This window comes from Solanum lycopersicum, chromosome 7 (assembly GCF_036512215.1).
Source record: "Solanum lycopersicum chromosome 7, SLM_r2.1".
NCBI lineage: Eukaryota > Viridiplantae > Streptophyta > Magnoliopsida > Solanales > Solanaceae > Solanum > Solanum lycopersicum.
In genome coordinates, this window is record NC_090806.1 from 69,322,959 (window position 1) to 69,342,755 (window position 19,797).

At 35.5% G+C, this 19,797-nt stretch overlaps 4 protein-coding genes and 2 non-coding genes across 9 annotated transcripts; 4 read left to right on the forward strand and 2 right to left on the reverse strand.

The window, feature by feature from the left end:
- LOC101266537 (uncharacterized) lies at positions 1-4,156 on the forward strand. The gene is made up of 4 exons (XM_004244046.5): positions 1-819; positions 1,483-1,932; positions 2,639-2,951; positions 3,685-4,156. The coding sequence occupies exons 1-4, from the start codon at positions 397-399 to the stop codon at positions 3,822-3,824; spliced, it is 1,326 nt and encodes a 441-aa protein (XP_004244094.1). The 5' UTR covers positions 1-396; the 3' UTR covers positions 3,825-4,156.
- Positions 4,157-4,826: 670 nt separating this feature from the next.
- On the forward strand, positions 4,827-10,220 carry LOC101266049 (EH domain-containing protein 1). 4 transcript variants are annotated; one of them, XM_010326003.4, is made up of 16 exons: positions 4,827-5,070; positions 5,162-5,241; positions 6,116-6,184; positions 6,282-6,339; positions 6,519-6,574; positions 6,659-6,698; positions 6,817-6,881; positions 7,214-7,327; positions 7,431-7,533; positions 7,629-7,678; positions 7,908-8,036; positions 8,141-8,392; positions 8,481-8,560; positions 9,055-9,181; positions 9,285-9,428; positions 9,812-10,220. In XM_010326003.4, exons 1-16 carry the CDS (start codon positions 4,986-4,988, stop codon positions 9,995-9,997), a joined length of 1,638 nt encoding a protein of 545 aa, XP_010324305.1. In that variant the 5' UTR covers positions 4,827-4,985; the 3' UTR covers positions 9,998-10,220. The 4 variants fall into 4 exon arrangements, with proteins under 4 accessions (XP_010324305.1, XP_010324304.1, XP_069143671.1 ...); XM_010326002.4 differs by having other exon boundaries at positions 4,850-5,070; positions 6,492-6,574; XM_069287570.1 differs by having other exon boundaries at positions 4,870-5,070; positions 6,132-6,184.
- Positions 10,221-11,053: 833 nt separating this feature from the next.
- Positions 11,054-13,567, forward strand: LOC101265750 (upstream activation factor subunit spp27). The gene is made up of 3 exons (XM_004244043.5): positions 11,054-11,193; positions 11,976-12,169; positions 13,203-13,567. The coding sequence occupies exons 2-3, from the start codon at positions 11,996-11,998 to the stop codon at positions 13,329-13,331; spliced, it is 303 nt and encodes a 100-aa protein (XP_004244091.1). The 5' UTR covers positions 11,054-11,193; positions 11,976-11,995; the 3' UTR covers positions 13,332-13,567.
- A 205-nt stretch (positions 13,568-13,772) lies between these two features.
- LOC112941932 (small nucleolar RNA snoR114) lies at positions 13,773-13,859 on the reverse strand. Its single transcript, XR_003247581.1, has one exon. It is a non-coding gene; the product is annotated as a small nucleolar RNA snoR114 (small nucleolar RNA).
- Positions 13,860-13,863: 4 nt separating this feature from the next.
- TRNAG-GCC (transfer RNA glycine (anticodon GCC)) lies at positions 13,864-13,934 on the reverse strand. The gene has a single exon. It is a non-coding gene; the product is annotated as a tRNA-Gly (tRNA).
- A 734-nt stretch (positions 13,935-14,668) lies between these two features.
- On the forward strand, positions 14,669-19,529 carry LOC101265457 (grpE protein homolog 2, mitochondrial). The gene is made up of 6 exons (XM_004244042.4): positions 14,669-15,126; positions 15,933-16,101; positions 16,186-16,388; positions 16,494-16,661; positions 18,886-19,014; positions 19,186-19,529. Exons 1-6 carry the CDS (start codon positions 14,977-14,979, stop codon positions 19,264-19,266), a joined length of 900 nt encoding a protein of 299 aa, XP_004244090.1. The 5' UTR covers positions 14,669-14,976; the 3' UTR covers positions 19,267-19,529.
- The last annotated feature ends 268 nt before the right edge of the window (positions 19,530-19,797 follow it).

The following is a 19,797-nucleotide window of genomic DNA, read 5'->3' on the forward strand; positions in this document are numbered from 1 at the left end:
AAGCCAAAATCCCCAAACAAAACAACTAGTGCAAACATGATCTTTCATTTCAGCTAAGCTGTATTACTCTGTATTTTTTCACATCAACATTACCCCACCACATGTATATAAACCTTTCTCTTCCAATAATCAAACTCCATTAAACCTCACAAGACCCACAAATCCCGGTACTCTACAATAATATCTCTCCAATTTCATCAAACAAAAAATAAATTTTCTGCAATTTCATCAAACACCCACAAAAAAACAAAAAAAAAAATTAAACTTTTTCCATTTTTATCGAACACCCAGAAAAAAAGATTGAAACTTTTTCCATTTTTCATCAAATACCCAGAAAAACGATTTAAACTTTCTACAGTTTCATCAAAAACCCAGAAAAAAATTTGATTTTTTTCAATGGGGGATGAAAGTAAAGGCGAAAGCCAAAGCCAATCTTTACTGAACAAGAAGAGTATATTATATGCACGTAGTAAATCACATGCTTACGATGAATTGCGTGTATTTAGGAGATGGTTGAAGTGGATGTGTGTGGATCAATCTGATACATTATCTACTGTTTTGTCTTGGTTTGTTTTTATAATATTTGTAATTGTTGTTCCATGTTTGTCCCATTTCTTATTGGCTTGTGCAGATTGTGATGCTAATCATGATAGACCTTATGATAATGTTGTTCAGTTGTCTCTTAGTGGTGTTGCTGCTCTCTCTTTTATTTGTCTTACTGGATTTGTGAAGAAATTTGGGCTTCGTAGGTTCTTGTTTCTTGATAAGCTTTGTGATGAAAGTGAGACTGTAAGGAAATGCTATATGGAAGAGCTCAATGTGAGTTTATCTCTTTCTTTTATGTCTTTTTGGTTTCCCATATTTCTTTTATGTATATAACCCCTTTTAATTCTTCATGTGGTTGTGTCTTTTATGTTATATTATGAATCTCGTTAGTGAAAATCTTTGTTCTTTTTCAAATTTTGAATCTTGTTAGTGAAAATCATGGTTCTGTCTCGGGTGGTATGGGTTTCTAGTCCGATTAGGATTCGTGTTGTTGTGTAAGGAGTATTAAAGAGGAAAGTGTTGAACTCGAGACTTCTAGTTGAGTCTGATGAGATTATATTGATCCATCACAGTCTTTGGTGGTTCTTTTTTTGATTAATATCAGTCAAAATTAGCTGACTTGTTTGTGTAAATTTGATGATCTTTTTGTTTGTTACTCTCTAAATTATTGCTGGAATTACTATCTTTTTATTATCGGAATTTTGTTCAGATTTTGTGAATCAGATTATGAATATGTTTGATTTGAATGGACAGTCTAAAACTCAGAGGATTCCCCTGTTTCAGTATTTAATGATTGAATTTTGTATCTTTTTACAAAGAAATGTCATGATATGTTCATCACAAGTTGGTTTCTATGTTGAAATTGGTTATTGGTGTGGAATTGTGTATCGAACTGCAGGATTTAATGTTACGATAATCTTTTTGCTCGATATGCAGAGATCATTGAAGATCCTATTCATTTTTGTCCTGCCATGTTTCGCTGCTGAAAGCATATATAAGATTTGGTGGTACAGTTCAGGTGGAACTCAAATCCCCTTTTTAGGCAATGTCATTGTGAGTGATGTTGTCGCGTGCCTTCTAGAGCTGAGCTCATGGCTTTACAGAACGACCGTGTTTTTCCTAGTGTGTGTCCTGTTTCGCTTGATTTGTTACCTTCAGATTCTCCGATTGAGAGATTTTGCTCAAATCTTCCATATTGATTCTGATGTTGAGACAGTGTTGAGAGAGCACCTTAGAATCAGGAGGCACTTGCGGATCATTAGCCATAGGTACCGTATATTTATCTTGTTGGCATTGATATTTGTCACAGCAAGTCAATTTGCGTCCCTTCTCATGACTACGCGATCAACTGCTGATCTTCATATCTACAAGAGTGGTGAACTCGCGGTATGGCTTCTCATCAGCTATCTTATTTGTCAAATATAATCTTGTGTTTCGTTTTTTAAATTGTTTCAATGAAATACCTTGCATTTCTTTGCTTGACTGCCTCTTTAATGAACTAAAACAAATTGGATTTACAGTTACACTTGTCATTGATCACATATTCTTTTGGTAGTATACCGTAATTTATGCAATACTACTTCACTGTCCAAGCATTTCCAACAAGAGACAAACATGCTAAAATTATAACAAATTGTGATTTTTAATCCTAGACGAATACTCTCTTGTGTGGGATGTTGCACAGTTTGTAATATTGATAAAGTGAAAAACAATAAGGAGATTTCAAGGGTAATGCCTTGGGACAGTTCGGACATGATCTAGAATGGCACTGCAGAGCCAATTTTAAGCTATGCAGTGCTATAATCAACCGGCAAATGACACTGTTGAGCCAGATTTTGGCTATGAAGCGTTAGAATCTCCCTATTAGACTAACGGAAGTTCAACTGCTTCAAATTCTCTATTTACTATGTCCTTAAAGTTAACAGAAATTGAAAAGACGTGTTTGTTATTTCTTGAAGTTAAATTTGAAAAGACGTGTTTGTTCAGGAAAGCTACGATTCCTCAACACTCTTTTTACCTATCTTTCCTTGGATCATTTTTTAAATGCTGGTACTCCTCTGACTAGCATAAACGTCTTCTTCTTGATATGCAGCTATGCTCTCTGAGTCTACTTGCTGGGCTGTTGATACTGTTGAGAAGTGCAGTCAGAATAACCCATAAGGCACAAGCTGTTACATGCTTGGCGGCTAAGTGGCACGTGTGTGCAACAATAGACTCTTTTGAAGCAGTTGAGGGTGAAACTCCTCCAATTTCTCAAATAACCAGCAACCAAGTTTTCCCTGTGACTTCCGAAGGGTCGTCTGATGCTGATGATGTTGGAGATGAGGAAGATGAGCTCGACAACACGAAATTCGTCCACTCATATGCATATAGCACAATTTCATTCCAGAAAAGGCAGGCACTAGGTATGCTGGTTTCACTTTTTTTTTTAATCCCCAGTATGTTCAAAAGCAAAGAGAACAAAAAAGAACAAGGGTACGTAGGACTTGAAAGCTAAGAACAAGTGGTGAAACGTACACCTCTTTGATATGATGTGTACAATATGCGAGGTTAAAGATTGTAAAACATCTACTACATATGATGGTCAGACTCTTAAAAAATGCTATGTTGCTCAGACTTTTAGCTTATATTGCTCGGACTCTTCAAAAATTCCACCAAACCTAGTGCATTTTAGGAGGAATCCGACATAGTTGCAACAACCTTTTTGGAGTTCTAAGAAACAATTGTTTCAATATTATTCCGACTCCTCAATTGTGAGATTCAAATAAGCAACCGATTTTCTCATTAGTATCACTTTTACGTCCTTGTTAGAAGCGAAACACACTCTCATTCATCCATAAACTATGTTGCTCGGACTCATAAAAAATGTCGGACAGTTGAGTGCAGGATCCTCCATAGTGTTCTTTTTCAAGGATCCGACATGGGTGCGCCAGTGCAACAACATTTTAGGAGAGTCCAAGCATCATAGCTCATAAAGCGATAACCTCTCCCTTCCCATTACTTCATGCTTTAAGCGACAAAGTGATAGCTTTTAACTACATTGTTCATCCCTTCCCTTGAGAATGCGCGATACTATTAATAAGATTCTTTATTACGTGTATAATTCGGATCGACTAACTACAGTTTGTGCTTTTACAGTGACATATTTTGAGCATAACAGAGCAGGAATCACTCTATATGGCTTTATGCTGGATAGATCATATCTTCACACTATTTTTGGTATGGAACTAGCTCTGGTCCTCTGGTTGCTTGGAAAAACTATTGCTTCTATTGCTTGAATCATTGGGTATTGATCATTGTTACGTTCCTCGGACTCTTCAATAATGATGCTGCACTTGTGTCTGATCCTTCAAAACGGACTACTTTTAGATGATTCAACACGCATTCTATGACATTTTCGAAGAGTTTGATCAACTTTTGGTTGAATTGAGAAGGGTTCTGTTATTGCTTGTGCTGTTGTTTAGAGTGTAATATATTATGTATTCAGTCAGAAATTAAGATGCTTGTGTGGAATATGAGGGTGAATATGTATAGAGCTATTTTGTTTATTCAATTTTGTATTATATTATACTGGATCTATAAGAGGTAAAATGATGTTATTTACTTTGTATATTTTTCTTTCTCCATTTAATGATCATGATCTTCATTAATCTAATGTCGAAAAGAGCTTAACTTATATACACCTGACAAATATTGATGATAGAGATTTTTACATCATCAAGTCATTGAAAAGACTATGGCCCAAAAGGGATTCAACATATACAAGTAAGGTTTTTAAAAAGTATAGAATCGAAAAAGTAATATTTCCTTCGTTCAAAAAAAATGATCTCATTATCTTTTTTAGTTTGTTTAAGAAAAATGACCTCGTTCTTTTTTTGGTAACATCAGCTCTCTATGTGGCATATTTAAGGCCAAAAATCAAAGGACAATTTTGTACATTTGATCATACTTTAATTTAGGATCAAAAGATTCAAAAGTGTTCTTTATATTGTTAAACACCGTGCCAAGTCAAACCAGGTCATTTTTTGTGAAACGCAGGGAGTAATGAAAGTGAAGAAATCACGGTCAAATATTATAAGAAGTATGATAAAGTATACCGAAGAAAAAAGAAAGAACAATAACTTTCATAAAATTGTGTGATAATCGAAATGAAAAAGGATCATAAATACTCCACGTGGATGGACATTTTGATGAGATGGATATCACGTGGCATGCCACCTCAGCATTAGAAGAGAGAGAGCATACAGTATATTTCCAAAAAGGAATGACTAAGTAAAATTATACCAACAGTTATAAATGGCTTTGGCCCAATGGGCTTTTGCTGTGTAAACTGTCACTTTGTTGAGTACTAATGAAGTGATCTGTGTTGATAGTTAAGCAAATAAGGTAGATCTTGCAGGCATTTGAAGAAGAAGAAGAAGTAATTAAAGAATTTAAAAATGGAGTTTGATACAAGCCCCATTAATCGATGTTCAAAAGAACACGAGAAGATCTATCAACAATGGTTCAATTTTGCTGATTCTGGTAAAAAAGATGGTCTTTTTAAAGTGTTTTTTGTTCAAATGAGAGCAAAAAGAAATGATTTTTGAATAATGGGGTTATTAATTTGTTGCAGATGGAGATGGACGTCTTACTGGTGGAGATGCCATCAAGTTCTTTGCCATGTCCAATTTGCCTCGACCAGAACTCAAGCAGGTTCATTTCTATCTTTTTCATGTTTGTCAATACTTGAATAGTGAGAAATTCATTGAGTACAAAACTTTGAATTTCTTTTAATTTGATTATTTGATGTCCAGTACTGCTATACTCTATTTTTACATTGTTAATGTTCAGACCAACTTACCCACAACTAGACTATTCCATATGGTAATTTGCTACCAGTGTTGGAGCCCGGAATTTGAAATAAGGGGGATTCAACAACTTGTATATATGTGTGGAATTCATTTTTTTCTAGTTATATAGTATAATTGAACCTTCTTGCACCCTTCTGCTCCGCCCTTGCTTACATCACTAGCAGATATCGGGTAACTTTGTCCAACAAGGTTTAGACAGATGGTAAGAAAATCACATAGCATTTCTGTTGGGATTTGAAGAAGTATGTTGAAGAAGTTATTCATCTTTTGGTATTTGTATATGAGGATAAGTTATGAACTAGTGAGCTTCTAGATGCTCATGTAGTAAAGATAGTTTTCAGTTCTTCTTCGAATCAGTTCAAGTACTATGCATAGTAGCTATAGTTGAAAGCTGACAGACAGAGCTGATTTTTGTGTATTGTTGTTCCCAATTCATGGACATTTTAAGCACTTAGACTTGCGTGGTGCTGATAAATATCTTCTGAAGTAGGATGCTGGATTCTGTTATGTGATTCTTAAGGCCTGTGGTTCATTGGATGTGCATATGTACGGACGTTATAGTAGTAGCTTGTGACCTCTTTCAACAATTTTCTTTACTGATTAAAACAATATCAGTTTGACCTCTTAAATTTGTGGTTTCCTCCCAGTTTTGACAAGTCATTTCCACTGCTTAAAATTATTTCAACAATTTGTTTCATTTCTCTTCTTTTCCTAAGGTGTGGGCAATTGCAGATTCCAAACGACAAGGGTTTCTCAATTTTAGAGATTTTGTTGTTGGAATGCAGGTACTACTTTTTTCCATGCTCTCATTTCAGTTTTTCTTTTGGTTGTTAATTCTAATCCATCTGAAAAAGAGATCTTTCTTTGCTTTTCGTAATGTAGTTGGTCGCTTTGGCGCAAGCTGGCCATGCAGTAACCAGTGATCTTTTAAATGCTGATGGTAACTTGCACAGTTTCAACTTTTAAATTTTATAACCTGTTCTAGTTATGTTTTTATTCACAAAAAAATGACTTCTCCTGCCTTGTATGACTTTCTATAACCTAAAATATTCTTCTCATATACTGATTTTACGCATGCAAAATCTATTGCAGTTGACTTTGAAAATTTATCTATTGCAGTTGACTTTGAAAATTTGCCACCTCCTGCGATGGAAGGTCTGGATGTTCTTCTTGCTGTAAGTGTGTTAGATTCATCTTCTACCTTATTTTTCATATAACATTGAACTGTTACCTTATTTATATTAGTATTTTGAAAACAGAAGAAGAAGCTGATGCCTAAAAGCGAACAGGATCAGAATGGTAATATACCTCATTTTATACAAGTAGTTATTCTATTTTTACTTTCCTTATATTCTTGGAGTGTGGAGAAAGGAGGTAGATGGTATGGTTGCATCTAACTTATTGATTGGAGAAGCAGGCAGTGCTCCTGTCCCGGCTGCACCAACAACTAGTTGGTTTTCATCATCAAAATCTTCAAAGAAGGTACTTCCTCTTTATCAAAACTTGCATTTTTCAGATGACTGAACTCCGTGTCTAAGTGTTATATATGCTATTACAACCTCCACAAGCTCCAATTACATGCTCAGATTCTGCATGTGGTATTTCTCTATCGAACTAAGTTGTCTAGAAGTATTTTTGTTCTTGTCCATCAGTATGCAGTTGCTTGATTATATTTATTAGAGTATTGGTTGAAATTATTGCATGGGATTTTCCTATCCCCAAATTTCCCAAGCACATCCTACAACAGTTTACGGCATGTTAATGCTTAATTCTTTGTTCGCTCCTGATACTTGGCTCCTGTCATCTACCTGCAGATCTCTTTAACCTCCGTCACATCAATAGTTGATGGACTGAAGAAGTTGTACATCCAAAAACTAAAGCCGCTAGAAGTCGCATATCACTTTAATGATTTTGTCTCTCCTTTGTTGGTAGGTAGTGCATTTCCCTTCAGTTATTCTTCCTTTTATTGGTAGGGGAATATATTGATAAATAAACAGCTGAGGTGCTATGGATATGTGCTGTGCATAATAGACGAATAGTGATTTTGATGCCAAGCCAATGGTGATGCTTCTGGGTCAATACTCCACTGGCAAAACAACATTCATTAAACATTTACTCAAAATGAGTTATCCAGGTTAGCTAAAACTCCTTTTTGCTTGTGTAGGTGTCTTGTTCTTGTATTCAAGAGGCTCTTGTTTACATTTTTGCATCCCGTATGTCTGTCTATAGGTGCTCACATTGGACCAGAGCCTACAACAGACAGATTTGTAGTTGTCATGGTATGTTCCATTTCTTTACTCTTACTAACCACTACGGTATATAATTCTCTCTCTGTTACAGTCTACCATATATGTTTCTATTTACCATGTTAAGTAGCGCATTGTTCTGATGGTTTTTTCGCGATAGTTTCATTAATGTGATACATGCTTGCTAATACTTTTCTCAGAACTTGCTGCATGTCGAATCTTTTGTTAGATTGGTGTTCACTTTTGACTGTGTGTTATACAGAATGGGCCTGATGAAAGAAGTATTCCAGGAAACACAATTGCTGTTCAAGCAGATATGCCATTTAGCGGTCTGACAACTTTTGGAACTGCGTTTTTGTCAAAGTTTGAGTGTTCTCAAATGGCGCATCCTGTGAGTTATTGATCAAATTACTTGTCAAAAAAACCTTTAACAAAACTATGAACACTTTCAACTCCTTTTTAACCTGAACTTTTCCTCTCTCATGTTAAAAAAAGTTGTTGGAGCATTTTACACTGGTGGACACGCCTGGAGTTTTATCTGGGGAAAAGCAGAGAACACAAAGGAGCTATGACTTTACTGGTGTGACTTCCTGGTTTGCTGCCAAGTGCGATCTCATCCTTCTATTGTTTGATCCTCACAAGCTTGATATAAGTGATGAATTCAAACGTGTCATTGCTTCTCTTCGAGGCCATGATGATAAGATACGTGTGGTTCTGAACAAAGCTGACCAAATTGATACTCAACAAGTAACGCCATTTTCTTTCATCACTTACGTTTTCCACCTCTTTCTAGACTATGCTGCTAGGTAAATTCATCAGCTGGTTTCAATTGCAGCTTATGAGGGTTTATGGAGCATTAATGTGGTCTTTGGGGAAAGTTCTAAATACTCCTGAGGTCGCTCGCGTTTACATTGGGTATAATCTTTACAGTTTTCCAGTTAGTCTAATACTTGATTTTAAATGGGTTTAGCCAACTAAATGAATTGCGTTGCACCTAAGCGATAGTTTGAGGAAGAGAATAGCTCTGTGACCTGATGGATTCGGAACATGGTGAACTCCTTCTCAATGTTGATAAACTTTTTGTAAATTGTAATTGATACCAAGTCTAGATTTATCCCTGGGATGTTTATGACTCGAAAATATACACCTTATGGGACGTCGCATTTGATCACTAGATGCTATCTTGTGTTTAAGAGAATTCCCCACCCCATTCCGTTGCTCATCTCTCTAATGCTTAAGTCAGATGTAATATGGTCACTCGAAAGTAATATCTTATAAGCATGTTCATTTCAGATAATATCTTCAAGTCCTTATGATGATGATTCAGTTTAGATATCGTATACCTAAAACTTCATCTTCCTTTTTAGAGTTTTACATTTTTCGTTAACTCTGGTGTTTCGCTTGCATAGATCATTTAATGACAAACCAATGAGAGAAGCTGCAGCAGGGCCACTTGGGAAAGAACTGTTTGAAAAGGAGCAAGATGATCTCCTTACAGACTTAAAAGACATACCAAAGAAGGCTTGTGATCGTCGTGTAAATCCACAATCTTAACTTTGAGTCTTTATATAATCGCTCATATACTCTACTCAAACTATACTTGAAACAAGGACTGACAAGCATGTTTTATCGTGTACAGATCAATGAATTTGTTAAACGTGCTAGAGCTGCCAAGATACATGCTTACATAATCAGTCATCTCAGAAAAGAGATGCCTGCTATGATAGGAAAAGCCAAGACTCAACAGAGACTCATCGACGAATTGGAAAACGAATTTGGAAAGGTATCACTCTCTCATTACCACACTTACATATGCACTAAACTGTCATGCACATGCCCGCTACATACATATAAACTCCATCCGCTTCAATTTGTTATCTTACTTCCCTTTGTAGTCCGTTTCAAAAAGAACGTCAGAACGTGTCTTTCCTTCTTTTTTTGGCAACTCTCTAACTTCAACTTTCCACGTGGCATGTTTAAAACCACAAGATTAAAAGACTTTTTGATACATCCTACATATCAATAGTTTAAGATTACAAGATTCAAAGTCTTCTTTACTTTCTTAAACTCCATTTAAGTCAAAACTAGCAAACAGATTGAAACGGAGGGAGTAATTTCTGTATTGATTACTAGTCTTGTGTGTTAATGCCCAACTCATCCGAACAGGTTCAAAGGGAATTCCATCTGCCTGCTGGGGATTTTCCAAATGTCGAACACTTCAGGGAAGTTCTCGGTGGTTATAGCTTTGACAGATTCGAGAAGTTGAAGCCAAAAATGATACAAGATGTTGACGATATGCTTGGTTATGACATCCCTGAACTTCTCAAGAATTTCAGGAATCCTTATGACTAATCGCGACCTAGAGCTGGTAGAATTTGAAGTTTATTACTGCCTGAATCTGGTTTGTTATATCTTGTAACCTTATTCCTTTTTGGTCCTCACATTGAGAATTTCTACATTCAACAAAATTTGGGTTCAACAAGGATTAATGAACACATACTATCAGCTGGAAATTATGGTGGCACATATAAACATATTTTCTTCAGAATTTTGAATACATGAAGATCTTTATTTCTGTGTTGGCATGATTTCACTATAAAAACCAAAGACAAAATGTGCAATAATTAATTATATTATGTGTTATGTGATGTTAGCATATGTAAAAACACTCAATGTATTCATTGAATGGTGCAAACATCACTGGTATGAAGTGGACTCATAATGTAAAGATCATATAGATTCCCAGGGCTGTACTATGGTGCTGCTTGTGTGTTTTTTTAGGTTGTAATACTGCTACTTAAATTTATCGTGAATTTTATTTAGACACTCGAATTACGACTTGTTTCAATTGAAAATATGATAAAGTGTTCGTATTCGATACTTTCAGTTCAAACTTTTGAAAAAACCTTTCATGTGTTCTCAGACGCCTATTAGATAAACATACATCATCTCTTTTAATAATGCACATCAACATCAATTGGACAAACATGATGTTTTAAGTCTTCTTTTTTATAACGGCTATGACCTATCCAGCTAGCACGCAGTTTAATTCCAAGAATGTCTGTCACCTCCCAAAGTAATAAGTATTAGACAATTCTGTCTACCAAGATTAAAATAGATGAAAAGAAATGAGAATTGAATCTGAGGTCCTCAAATCACGTAATTAATATTTTTATCTACCAGTTATTTGAAGGATGCGATTGTACCAACATTAACACAATAAATTCTATGAGAACTTTAAAACTAAGCGTGTTTTTCAGAAAGTTCTCATATTGTATCTATGTAAAAATAGAAATAAGATATGCGTATATCCTCTATTCTCAAATTCAACTTATCTTACTCGATAATATTATTGAATTGTCACAATCACTCGAGAAAGAAAATATATATAAAAAAATCTAATCAACTATAACAAATGGTATTTAGGCAAATAAATTGTATTAAGCCAACTAATACTTAGACGACCGAGCCCCTTGCACAAAAAGGAATTGGCAGAACGGTGAGCACCAAATCGTTGCCCCAAAATTCCATTGCTGACGAGTGACGAGGTCTGTGGCCTTTCTCTTTGTTATGGCTCTTCTATTACTGCAGCACTGACTTCGTCAGTTTTCTAATTTGCGGTTTCTTAGTAGAGTTTTTTTTTTTGGTGAACTCTATGTGTTTGATGAAATGCCTCTTACAAATTGTAGTGTTGAATTATGCTTATGCGTTTCATTTTTAAGCTCTCCAACAGTATTTATAAGTAAAGATTTGATTTTGCTTTTCTAATGTACCTGAAAAGTGACACCTTTTTGGGTCTGAGCATGAATGATCTTGTGGTGTTAGGATTTTGAGTTTATGGGTTTTAGATTGTTGAAAATATAGCTTAATGGGTTCTTGATAACTTATTTATATATATCAAGTGCCTGTTTGGTTAGGGATTATTCATTTTTGTCCGGGATTTTATTCTGGATAACTGTTAGAATATAAAATTGTTGCAATTTTTCGGAATTTGAAAAACCCAAATAAGTTATTTTCACAATTCTCGCTTCGAATCACTCACAGAAATTCAAAGACAATTCCAATTTGTATTCATGTTACCATTTTCAACTTGAAAAACACATACTACTTTTTTCCGAATTTCACAATTTTTACGTCCAAATTAAGGCTTACTAAGTAGACTTTTATATACAAGTACATGGTCTACATCGGAGATGGTTTCTGCCAAACTCATTGACAGGCTTGTAGCTTGGCGTGGTTATGATCATTAATTGTGTTGGAGGAAAGCAAGAATCTTTTGATATCCAGCGGGGACGAAAATCTAATGGGAAGGTTTATTTTCTCCTTGCAGGGAAGCGAGAAGCTAACAAGATGCTGCCACAGCGGATGAAAAAGGTTATGACAGACAACCCAAAGAAGTTAGCCAATTTGATTGACCTAGTAAATCTCCCTTCAACACTTAGAGAGTTCATGGGTCAGTCACAGACCTCCCGCTTGGGTTGTTTTAAACGTGTCTGGTCTTACATCAAAGAAAACAATCTCCAGGTACCTATATAGCCTCTGTATTATTATGGTTTCTGGTCGCAGAACCATATATCCATATTTACTCCGTTTCAAAGATAACCCCTTCCATATCCAGGATATCTTTAGCTGTGTATTTTAAGCTCACTTTATTAAGCCACATTAATGAGTAAACAAGGGTAAACTTGAAAGGGGTTTATCATGTTTGATGGTTCTTCCATCCCATTTTATGTTGCAAGTATTTGACTTATTTGGAAGTTTAAGATGTTATTTGAATTGTATATTACATTATCAAAAAAAAGGAAGAAAGTAATAAAGTAATTGTTGAGAAGTTGGTTTGATGGAGAAATCATCAAGATCAAAGTTTAAAGTTTTAGTGTAATGAATTTGAATTCTTGAAAGTTCTGAAAGTTAAACGGAGCGATGCCTTTCTGGACGTCTTAAAATGGAATGGTTCCCATAAAACTTAGGAGTTAGAACAAGTAGCTTTTCGCATTAGTGATATTAATTAGTAAATGATATTCTAATTGTAAAGAATCTGCTTCTTTAACCTTTGCCATGGTTTTCTTGTAAACGATGTTCTGATTTTTTAAAAAAATATAGAGTGAGGACATGGATATACAGCACATAAAGTCTAGCATAGAACCAGGAGGCTGCTTATAGGTTATAGCTAAGCAAAACAACATAAGACTAATGGGTATATATGTTCCACTGCATCTGTAACTGTGGAGGCAACTCCAACATGTATAGGTGAACTGTTCGATCACTGCTCTGCGTGGTTTATCTCTATCTCTCACATCCGTTAAATTATTCCTTTTATGAAGCAAGTTGTATCCCAATGCGCAGAGGAAATAATTGTTGATTTCTCCCTTCATACAGTTCACTCAGTCCTTTTCATGTCCTCGTATGATTTATACACATTTTAACTAGGCTGTGAGAAGCTGTTATAGATATTTTCTCTAGTTTTTATGTGCTTCAAATATTACACTCGATGTTTTTGACAGAACTGCAAAGATTTTAGCTTTATCATGACTTCTCTGTGATGTTTTGCTTTTAGGATCCGAACAACAAGAACTTGGTTAATTGCGATGAAAAGTTGAAGACTGTGTTGTTGGGTAAGCCCCAGGTTGAGCTTACTGAACTGCCAACGCTGATCAAGTTGCACTTCCCCAAGCAACCAAGATGATTGAGTTTATTGTAATGTTTAATCTTAGTGCTTAATCTTCGAACACTATATAGACTCCACAGATTTTACGAAGAGTTAGTCTGATTAAGTATCCTGGTAAAATGACTTGTCTTATGAGTTACTAGTCAAAGCTCTACAAGCAGAAGCAGCTCTATAGTTTTGCGTTTTGCCATATTTTACTTTCGTATTTTCGAAGATGCTACCCTTTACTGTAGTGATGCTCTTTTTTTTTTTAACTTCTCTACCTTCACGAGATAGGAGTTAACTCTATGTTGTCGTATATAAGTAAATTCACTTTGCAAGGTAGGAATAAGGTACGCATACATTTTAACTTTTTGGACTTTTGAAATTACACGAGTTTGTTGTTGTTGCAACTTCTCCTTCAACAAAATTTCCCTAGAGAAGAAGTGATGTACAAACAAGCATTTGACAAAAAAATAAGAGCTCAGATGTGCTAGTTTTAATCATCTAAATCAGACGATTGCAGAGACCCTTAATCACTGCTTAATGCAAATTTCTTCACAGCTCAGAGTGCACCAGCCGGGAATCGAACCAGGGTCTGTACCGTGGCAGGGTACTATTCTACCACTAGACCACTGGTGCTTCATGTTGCTAGAGTTTACCATGCCTTAAAAGACAAGTTATAAAAGTTATTGGTCGGAACAGTTGTATTGTATTAAAACGAGCATCTATCGCTAAAGAATTCACACGTCTAGTTGATGTAATAAAAGAGATATGATTAAAAAATGAAGGTGTTTTGACACAGTATGAAGTAATTTTCATGGCAAACAAGACTGAGATGATCAAGCATCTCGGGAGAAAATGCACCCGATGCCCTAGTGAAGAAGTGCAAAAAGTTGATGTAAGTGAATATGAGAGAGGTAGACGTAGTTCGATAAAGTATTGGAGCGAGTTGATTAAATAAGCTATGATGTTTTGATAACTTACTGAGGACATGACCCTAAATTAAAAGATATGGTATTCAAGATTTACATTAGAGGGCTAGGTAATCGATCGTGTTTTCTTTTTTAAGTTTTATTAGTAGTATCAGTTTCCTACTCTCATATTCTTTGAATTTAGTAATACCAGTTATTTTTCTTTGCTTAATTAGAACTCCTATTTATTGTTGTTATTGTTCTCTTCCTCATTATTTTTACTTAACATACTTGTCATTTGATATGCTTTAATCAAGATCAAGACTATCAGAAGCAATCTATCTGCTATTTAAGATAAAAATAAAATTATGTATACATAATCTGTCATAAATCCAACTTAACACACACCACTATCTCCCCATACTTTTATTATAAAATTACACAAAAATATATTGTTATTACGAGTAATTATGTCCAACAAAAGAGAACCAATATTATTTTGTGATCATTGATTATAACTTACTGTATTATAATAATCTATAAGGTTCTACAACTTAGGGGTTACATTTGATTTTTATTATTTGTTTGGCTGCAAAATTTAATTCAAAGAATTTTATTTTATTTTTGTTTTGTGTTCCAAATAAATTTTCTTTTTTCCTTTTCCACTTGTCTCTCTCTCCTAAAACCCTTTTCTGTTTCATTGTTCCACCGCCATCCCTAAATTTTACAATCTCACTGCAATTTTCATAGCAAAAACCCTAAATTCAGCTATGGTGTTGAGTAGAATCTCATCTCGATTCTCAAGGAATGTGTTGACACAGTGCCGCAACTCGCTACTACTCTATTATCGACAGAATCAACAGCACCATGTTCCCATACTTTCATCTCAGTTTCATTCAATTCGCAATATAAGAGAAAAGGTTTAATCTTTGTGCTTCCCAAATCCTCTTTTTAGTTCTTCCCCCTTTTCTTTTTGTGGATTAGGGTTTTGCTGGGGTTTAAGCAGAAACTGTAATTTAGCTATGCAATAGGATTCTGTTTGGACCTTCAGTTTTATCTATTAAAGTCTCTAATTATAAATGGGTTGTTGCCAAAATTTGATCTTGGGAAGATTTCGGATTTGCTGTGTGTGAGTCATTAGCAACATTTGGAACTCTCAGATATAGTTTAGTAGGAGGAGTAGATAAGTTAAAACTTGTCGGACTTCAAAAAGTGTAGATAACCATTTTGTCTTAGCTTAATTTTAGTGTACAGCAGGCTTCTGTCTGTACCACAATTTGATGTTATTTTTAACTTCGGTTTTATCTAGTGAAGTCTGTTTTTTAATGGTTTGCTCCCAAAATTTTAATCTTGGGAAAGTCTGATTCATTGGCAACATGGGGAAGTCTCACATATAGATTAGTAGAACTGTAGAAGTAGGAAAGGTGTTGAGATTTTTTTGGAATTCGAACAGTGTAGATATAGCCGTTTTGCGTAGTCTAATCTGCAGTATGTAATTGTATATTTTTGGCTCTCGAATGAACTGAAAATGCAGGGCAAGACTTATAAAATTATTTGTAATTTTGAAAAAAACAAAAAGGTCTTAATTGCTTTATTTTATTGTAAGTAGCCAAGTTTGCGAAAAACAATGATAATATGCTCGTCTTGTAAAATGATGCATGGGCAGTGGTTTGATATACATTCTCGAGCTTCATTGCTGATTCTGCTGACTGTGTTTATGGGTTAGGTGTCTCTAGTACCTGAATCGGCCTTGCAACGGTTTGGAATCTCATCCTCTGCGTCCCCTCAACCTGATGAAAAAGAAACATCTCAGTCCCAAGGTGGAGGAGGAAGCGGAGCAGAGAAAGCTTCAGCTTCTGCTGATTCTAACGTTCAGGATGAGAAGAAAGAATCAGGTTACGATATGCTTTGCAGTTTAATATGACTAAAAATGCCATAAGCAGAAGATGTACTAAACAGCATGTTTTTTTCTTGTTCAGATTCAGATTCAGATTTGGATTTGGAGGACCTTTCCAGGGAGGACCTGGTGAAATATCTGATTGAGAAGGAAGAACTCCTAAAGATGAAACATGAGGAATTTCAGAAAATGCAGGATAAGGTTCTTCGAACTTATGCAGAGATGGAGAATGTCATGGAGAGAACTAGACGAGAAGCAGAAAATACTAAGAAGTTTGCCATTCAGGTTAGTATTTGTAAGCGTAGGCTATGCTACATAAGCAAGATTAATTTTCGGTAGTCTTAAGTTGCCCTTCTATTTCTCTCATCTTTTGTACTAATAATGCTGCAGAATTTTGTGAAAGCCCTTCTGGATGTTTCTGATAATCTGGGGAGGGCTTCTTCCGTTGTAAAAGAGAGCTTTTCCAAAATTGATGTATCTAAAGACACAACTGGTGCCGTGCCACTTCTGAAGACACTTCTGGAAGGTGTTGAAATGACTGATAAACAGCTGGCGGAGGTACACTCTTACCCTGTAAATATATAGTACCACATCTCTCATGTTTTTTACCGTGGATTGTGGAAAACGAGTATCTAGTACTTCAACTTGTCTGTGCCCTCTTGGGCTGAAAAGAGGGGGGTTTGAGGGGAGGGGGAAGTAAAATTAGGTTATCATGTTCTCTCTTTGTCTGGTTATGAAGTGAAGGAGCAGGGAGAGCAAAATTTCAGCTTTCTAGGCTGGAAGAATCACTTTCTATTAGTATGCACTTTCCAATCATACCTAGTAATTAGAAATTAATCATTAGTACTCTATGTAATAGAACTAAACAAATGAATGTCTCGTGGTTGATCCTTTTGATTTGTTGGGGAACAAAAACAAAATTAATCAATTATAATTTATAGGCTTTCCAAATCCCTTCACAAATATACAAGTCTTAACAAAAATAAAAAGAACTTCTGGAAAACATCAAACCTTCTTCAACAATTTAGTCACAATTCCAGCTAGTTCGTGTTTGCCTAAATAAAAGGGAAGTCTATCTATTGTTGGTGGGAGGTGGTAGGTATCCCATCGAATTAGTCGAGGTGCACGAAAACTGGCCCAGACACCACGGTAAAAAAAAAAGACAATTAAAAAGCTAAATCAATCAAGTACAGGTTCTCTTAATCTCACACACCCTAACGCTAGTATTCATATCTAACATGAATTGAATGAACTTGGACAGATATTTTACCCGATACAGAAGTAACAACTGGAGTTCCTTTGCAAAAAAATAAATTGTCTTAATCCCAACACTTGAATAGCGCCTGATGCATTGCATTATGTTCTTGTATTATATCCACATTGAGTTGAGAGATACCTATATTCTTTTCTTTATCACTTCCAATAATCACACTGTTGCACATATTTAAGGCGCTTAAGACATGGTGGAATCATCTCGGATGAAATTCACTTATTTTATCCTTCCTGTTGCCATTTGCACCTTCTGTTGAGTGTTTCGTTTACCTTCTACTTATCATGAGAACCATAGTAGTCTCGAGTGCTTTTCAATAATTCTAATTTTCATCGACTTCCTCACTCGTTTCTTCAGGTAACACAAAATCATCTGCAAATAGCATGCACTATGGAACCTCGTCTTGTATACTATTGGTTAACTTATATTATGTTAGGGTCAAGTATGTGACACATTATTAACTCAAGTTAGGTAACATGTCTAGAGAAGTTTGAAAAGTAAAAAGTAGGTCAAAATATGCTAAGACAATCAACTTTGAAGAACTCTTTATTTCAAAAAGAAAGGGGATGTGTTTTGGAGCATGAAGGCGAAGTCTCTCAGTTTTGTTTTGAGCACGAAGCAACCCACTTAAAAAGACTTCCCCTTTATGCTGGGGAAGCTGTTCGACAACGATTGTTGTTAGAATTATATTTAAATATTTAAAACATAGAATTACTATGAACCATAAGTTTTTTTATAAATATAAATACTTTGACAATTGTCGGAGATATCACATTCAAAGGATTATTTGACTCTCCATATAGTAAATATATCATAAAGGATCCAACAACTGGTGTATATATAGGTTAGTATTAAAATTGCTAGATGGCGTCAAGATTTGCCAGTTCTGTAAGCCGCGCTAAGATATAAAGTTGGTCGGTGTAAATGACATGAAGTGTGTACTCTAAGCTACTCAAGTGTAGTGTGAATCCATATCCCCCAACCTAAGGTCTGACCGGGTCACGGTAATCATGCCACTATATTCATTAACCTAAGCTAGCTATTTCATAAATACACTCTTAGGCTGATAAGTTTTGGCAAAGGGGGCCATTGCTTTAGATTTTCTTCAGGATAATACCAAAGCTGGCTTCTGAATTAAATATAAGACGCAAAAACAGGCTTGCGATATTCACGTGCAGCTGCAGTAAATGAGTTGCAAGAAAAAGATCCTGGACACTGAAAAATCTCAGTAGTAGGTTTGCTAGTTTCTCCAGTTACAAGTTCACGTTGAAGGTCTAATAAATAGGAAGATACCTCTGGGAAATGATAGTAGCCATTAGCTTTTGGCTATTGACCATCGTCCATCTGCCAAGAGTACTTTTTGTCTTATTTCAAACTTCAATGTTATTTTCATACTACTTGTTGAGGTCCAGGGGGTATTCTAAATGTTCTTTTGCACTATGTTATGGATCTTTAATCCTTTTCGCATGTAGGTTCTCCTTTAGATCTAAGATGCTTCTTTTGGCTTTTCAGGTATTCAAAAAATTTGGTGTTGAAAAAATTGATCCTACAAATGAAGAATTTGACCCAAATAAGCATAATGCAGTATTTCAAGTACCTGATCCTGAAAAGGCTCCTGGAATGATTGCTGTTTGTCTTAAGGTATTGTTTAGTATTTTCTTTTCAATTACAAAATTTGCTTGTTCTTTTGCATAGTCCTGAAGCAACATCGTATAAGCATTTGCGGTCTTTACACAACTCAAATATAATGGAAATGCCTCGCATTAGAATTCAAATGAATAGCAGACAATTTAATTGCACTTCTGTTTGCAGCCAGGGTATTCCTTGCATGGCCGAATTATCCGACCTGCTGAAGTTGGTGTGACAGTAGCCGTGGAGAGTACAGGGAATTGATCAAACTACCAACATCCATGTTGGTGGCTCACTACTCACTAGTGTTTTAGAGCGCTTGCAGTTCTAAAAATCAGAACATTTTTATGTTAGGCGATTTGAGCTCTACATTCTATTTCAGGGAAGGTGTTCATTGTGCAGATGTTAAACCTACAGCTTCAATGTTCTTTTTTGCCCTTTATTTAGAGTTGTGTTAAAATTGAAACAATCAGAACCCTCTGATTCATAAGGCTATTATTATTGTGGGTGGACATTTCCCCTCTCCACTTCCTCTCTCCACTTCCTTACCAGTACACCAAGTGTTGTTATATGTTTTGTACTTTTTAAGTGAGGATTTAACTTATTCTGCTTGAGAGACAGATCGCTCCGTATCTCCGAGTGAAGTCGGTCAGTATTTTTTTTTTCATCTACAGAGAAAATAAAGAAACATACTTTCAGAGTCTGATTAAGTATTTTATAGCCGACTTCATGTACTTTTGTGGCTGTGTGGATGATATTGGTGCTTTTATCTTTCTTTTTTCGTCTGTGTAGATG

Bases quoted from the DNA above. Each gene is read 5' to 3' on its own strand.
- LOC101266049 (XM_010326002.4), top strand. From the start codon at position 4,986: ATGGAGTTTGATACAAGCCCCATTAATCGATGTTCAAAAGAACACGAG. The intron at 6,575-6,658 runs GTAAGTGTGTTA...TTTTGAAAACAG, and splicing joins GTCTGGATGTTCTTCTTGCT to AAGAAGAAGCTGATGCCTAA. The intron at 9,429-9,811 runs GTATCACTCTCT...TCATCCGAACAG, and splicing joins TGGAAAACGAATTTGGAAAG to GTTCAAAGGGAATTCCATCT.
- LOC101265750 (XM_004244043.5), top strand. From the start codon at position 11,996: ATGCTGCCACAGCGGATGAAAAAGGTTATGACAGACAACCCAAAGAAG. The intron at 12,170-13,202 runs GTACCTATATAG...TTTTGCTTTTAG, and splicing joins TCAAAGAAAACAATCTCCAG to GATCCGAACAACAAGAACTT.
- LOC101266537 (XM_004244046.5), top strand. From the start codon at position 397: ATGGGGGATGAAAGTAAAGGCGAAAGCCAAAGCCAATCTTTACTGAAC. The intron at 1,933-2,638 runs GTATGGCTTCTC...CTTGATATGCAG, and splicing joins ACAAGAGTGGTGAACTCGCG to CTATGCTCTCTGAGTCTACT. The intron at 2,952-3,684 runs GTATGCTGGTTT...GTGCTTTTACAG, and splicing joins CCAGAAAAGGCAGGCACTAG to TGACATATTTTGAGCATAAC.
- LOC101265457 (XM_004244042.4), top strand. From the start codon at position 14,977: ATGGTGTTGAGTAGAATCTCATCTCGATTCTCAAGGAATGTGTTGACA. The intron at 16,389-16,493 runs GTTAGTATTTGT...ATAATGCTGCAG, and splicing joins CTAAGAAGTTTGCCATTCAG to AATTTTGTGAAAGCCCTTCT. The intron at 16,662-18,885 runs GTACACTCTTAC...TTGGCTTTTCAG, and splicing joins CTGATAAACAGCTGGCGGAG to GTATTCAAAAAATTTGGTGT.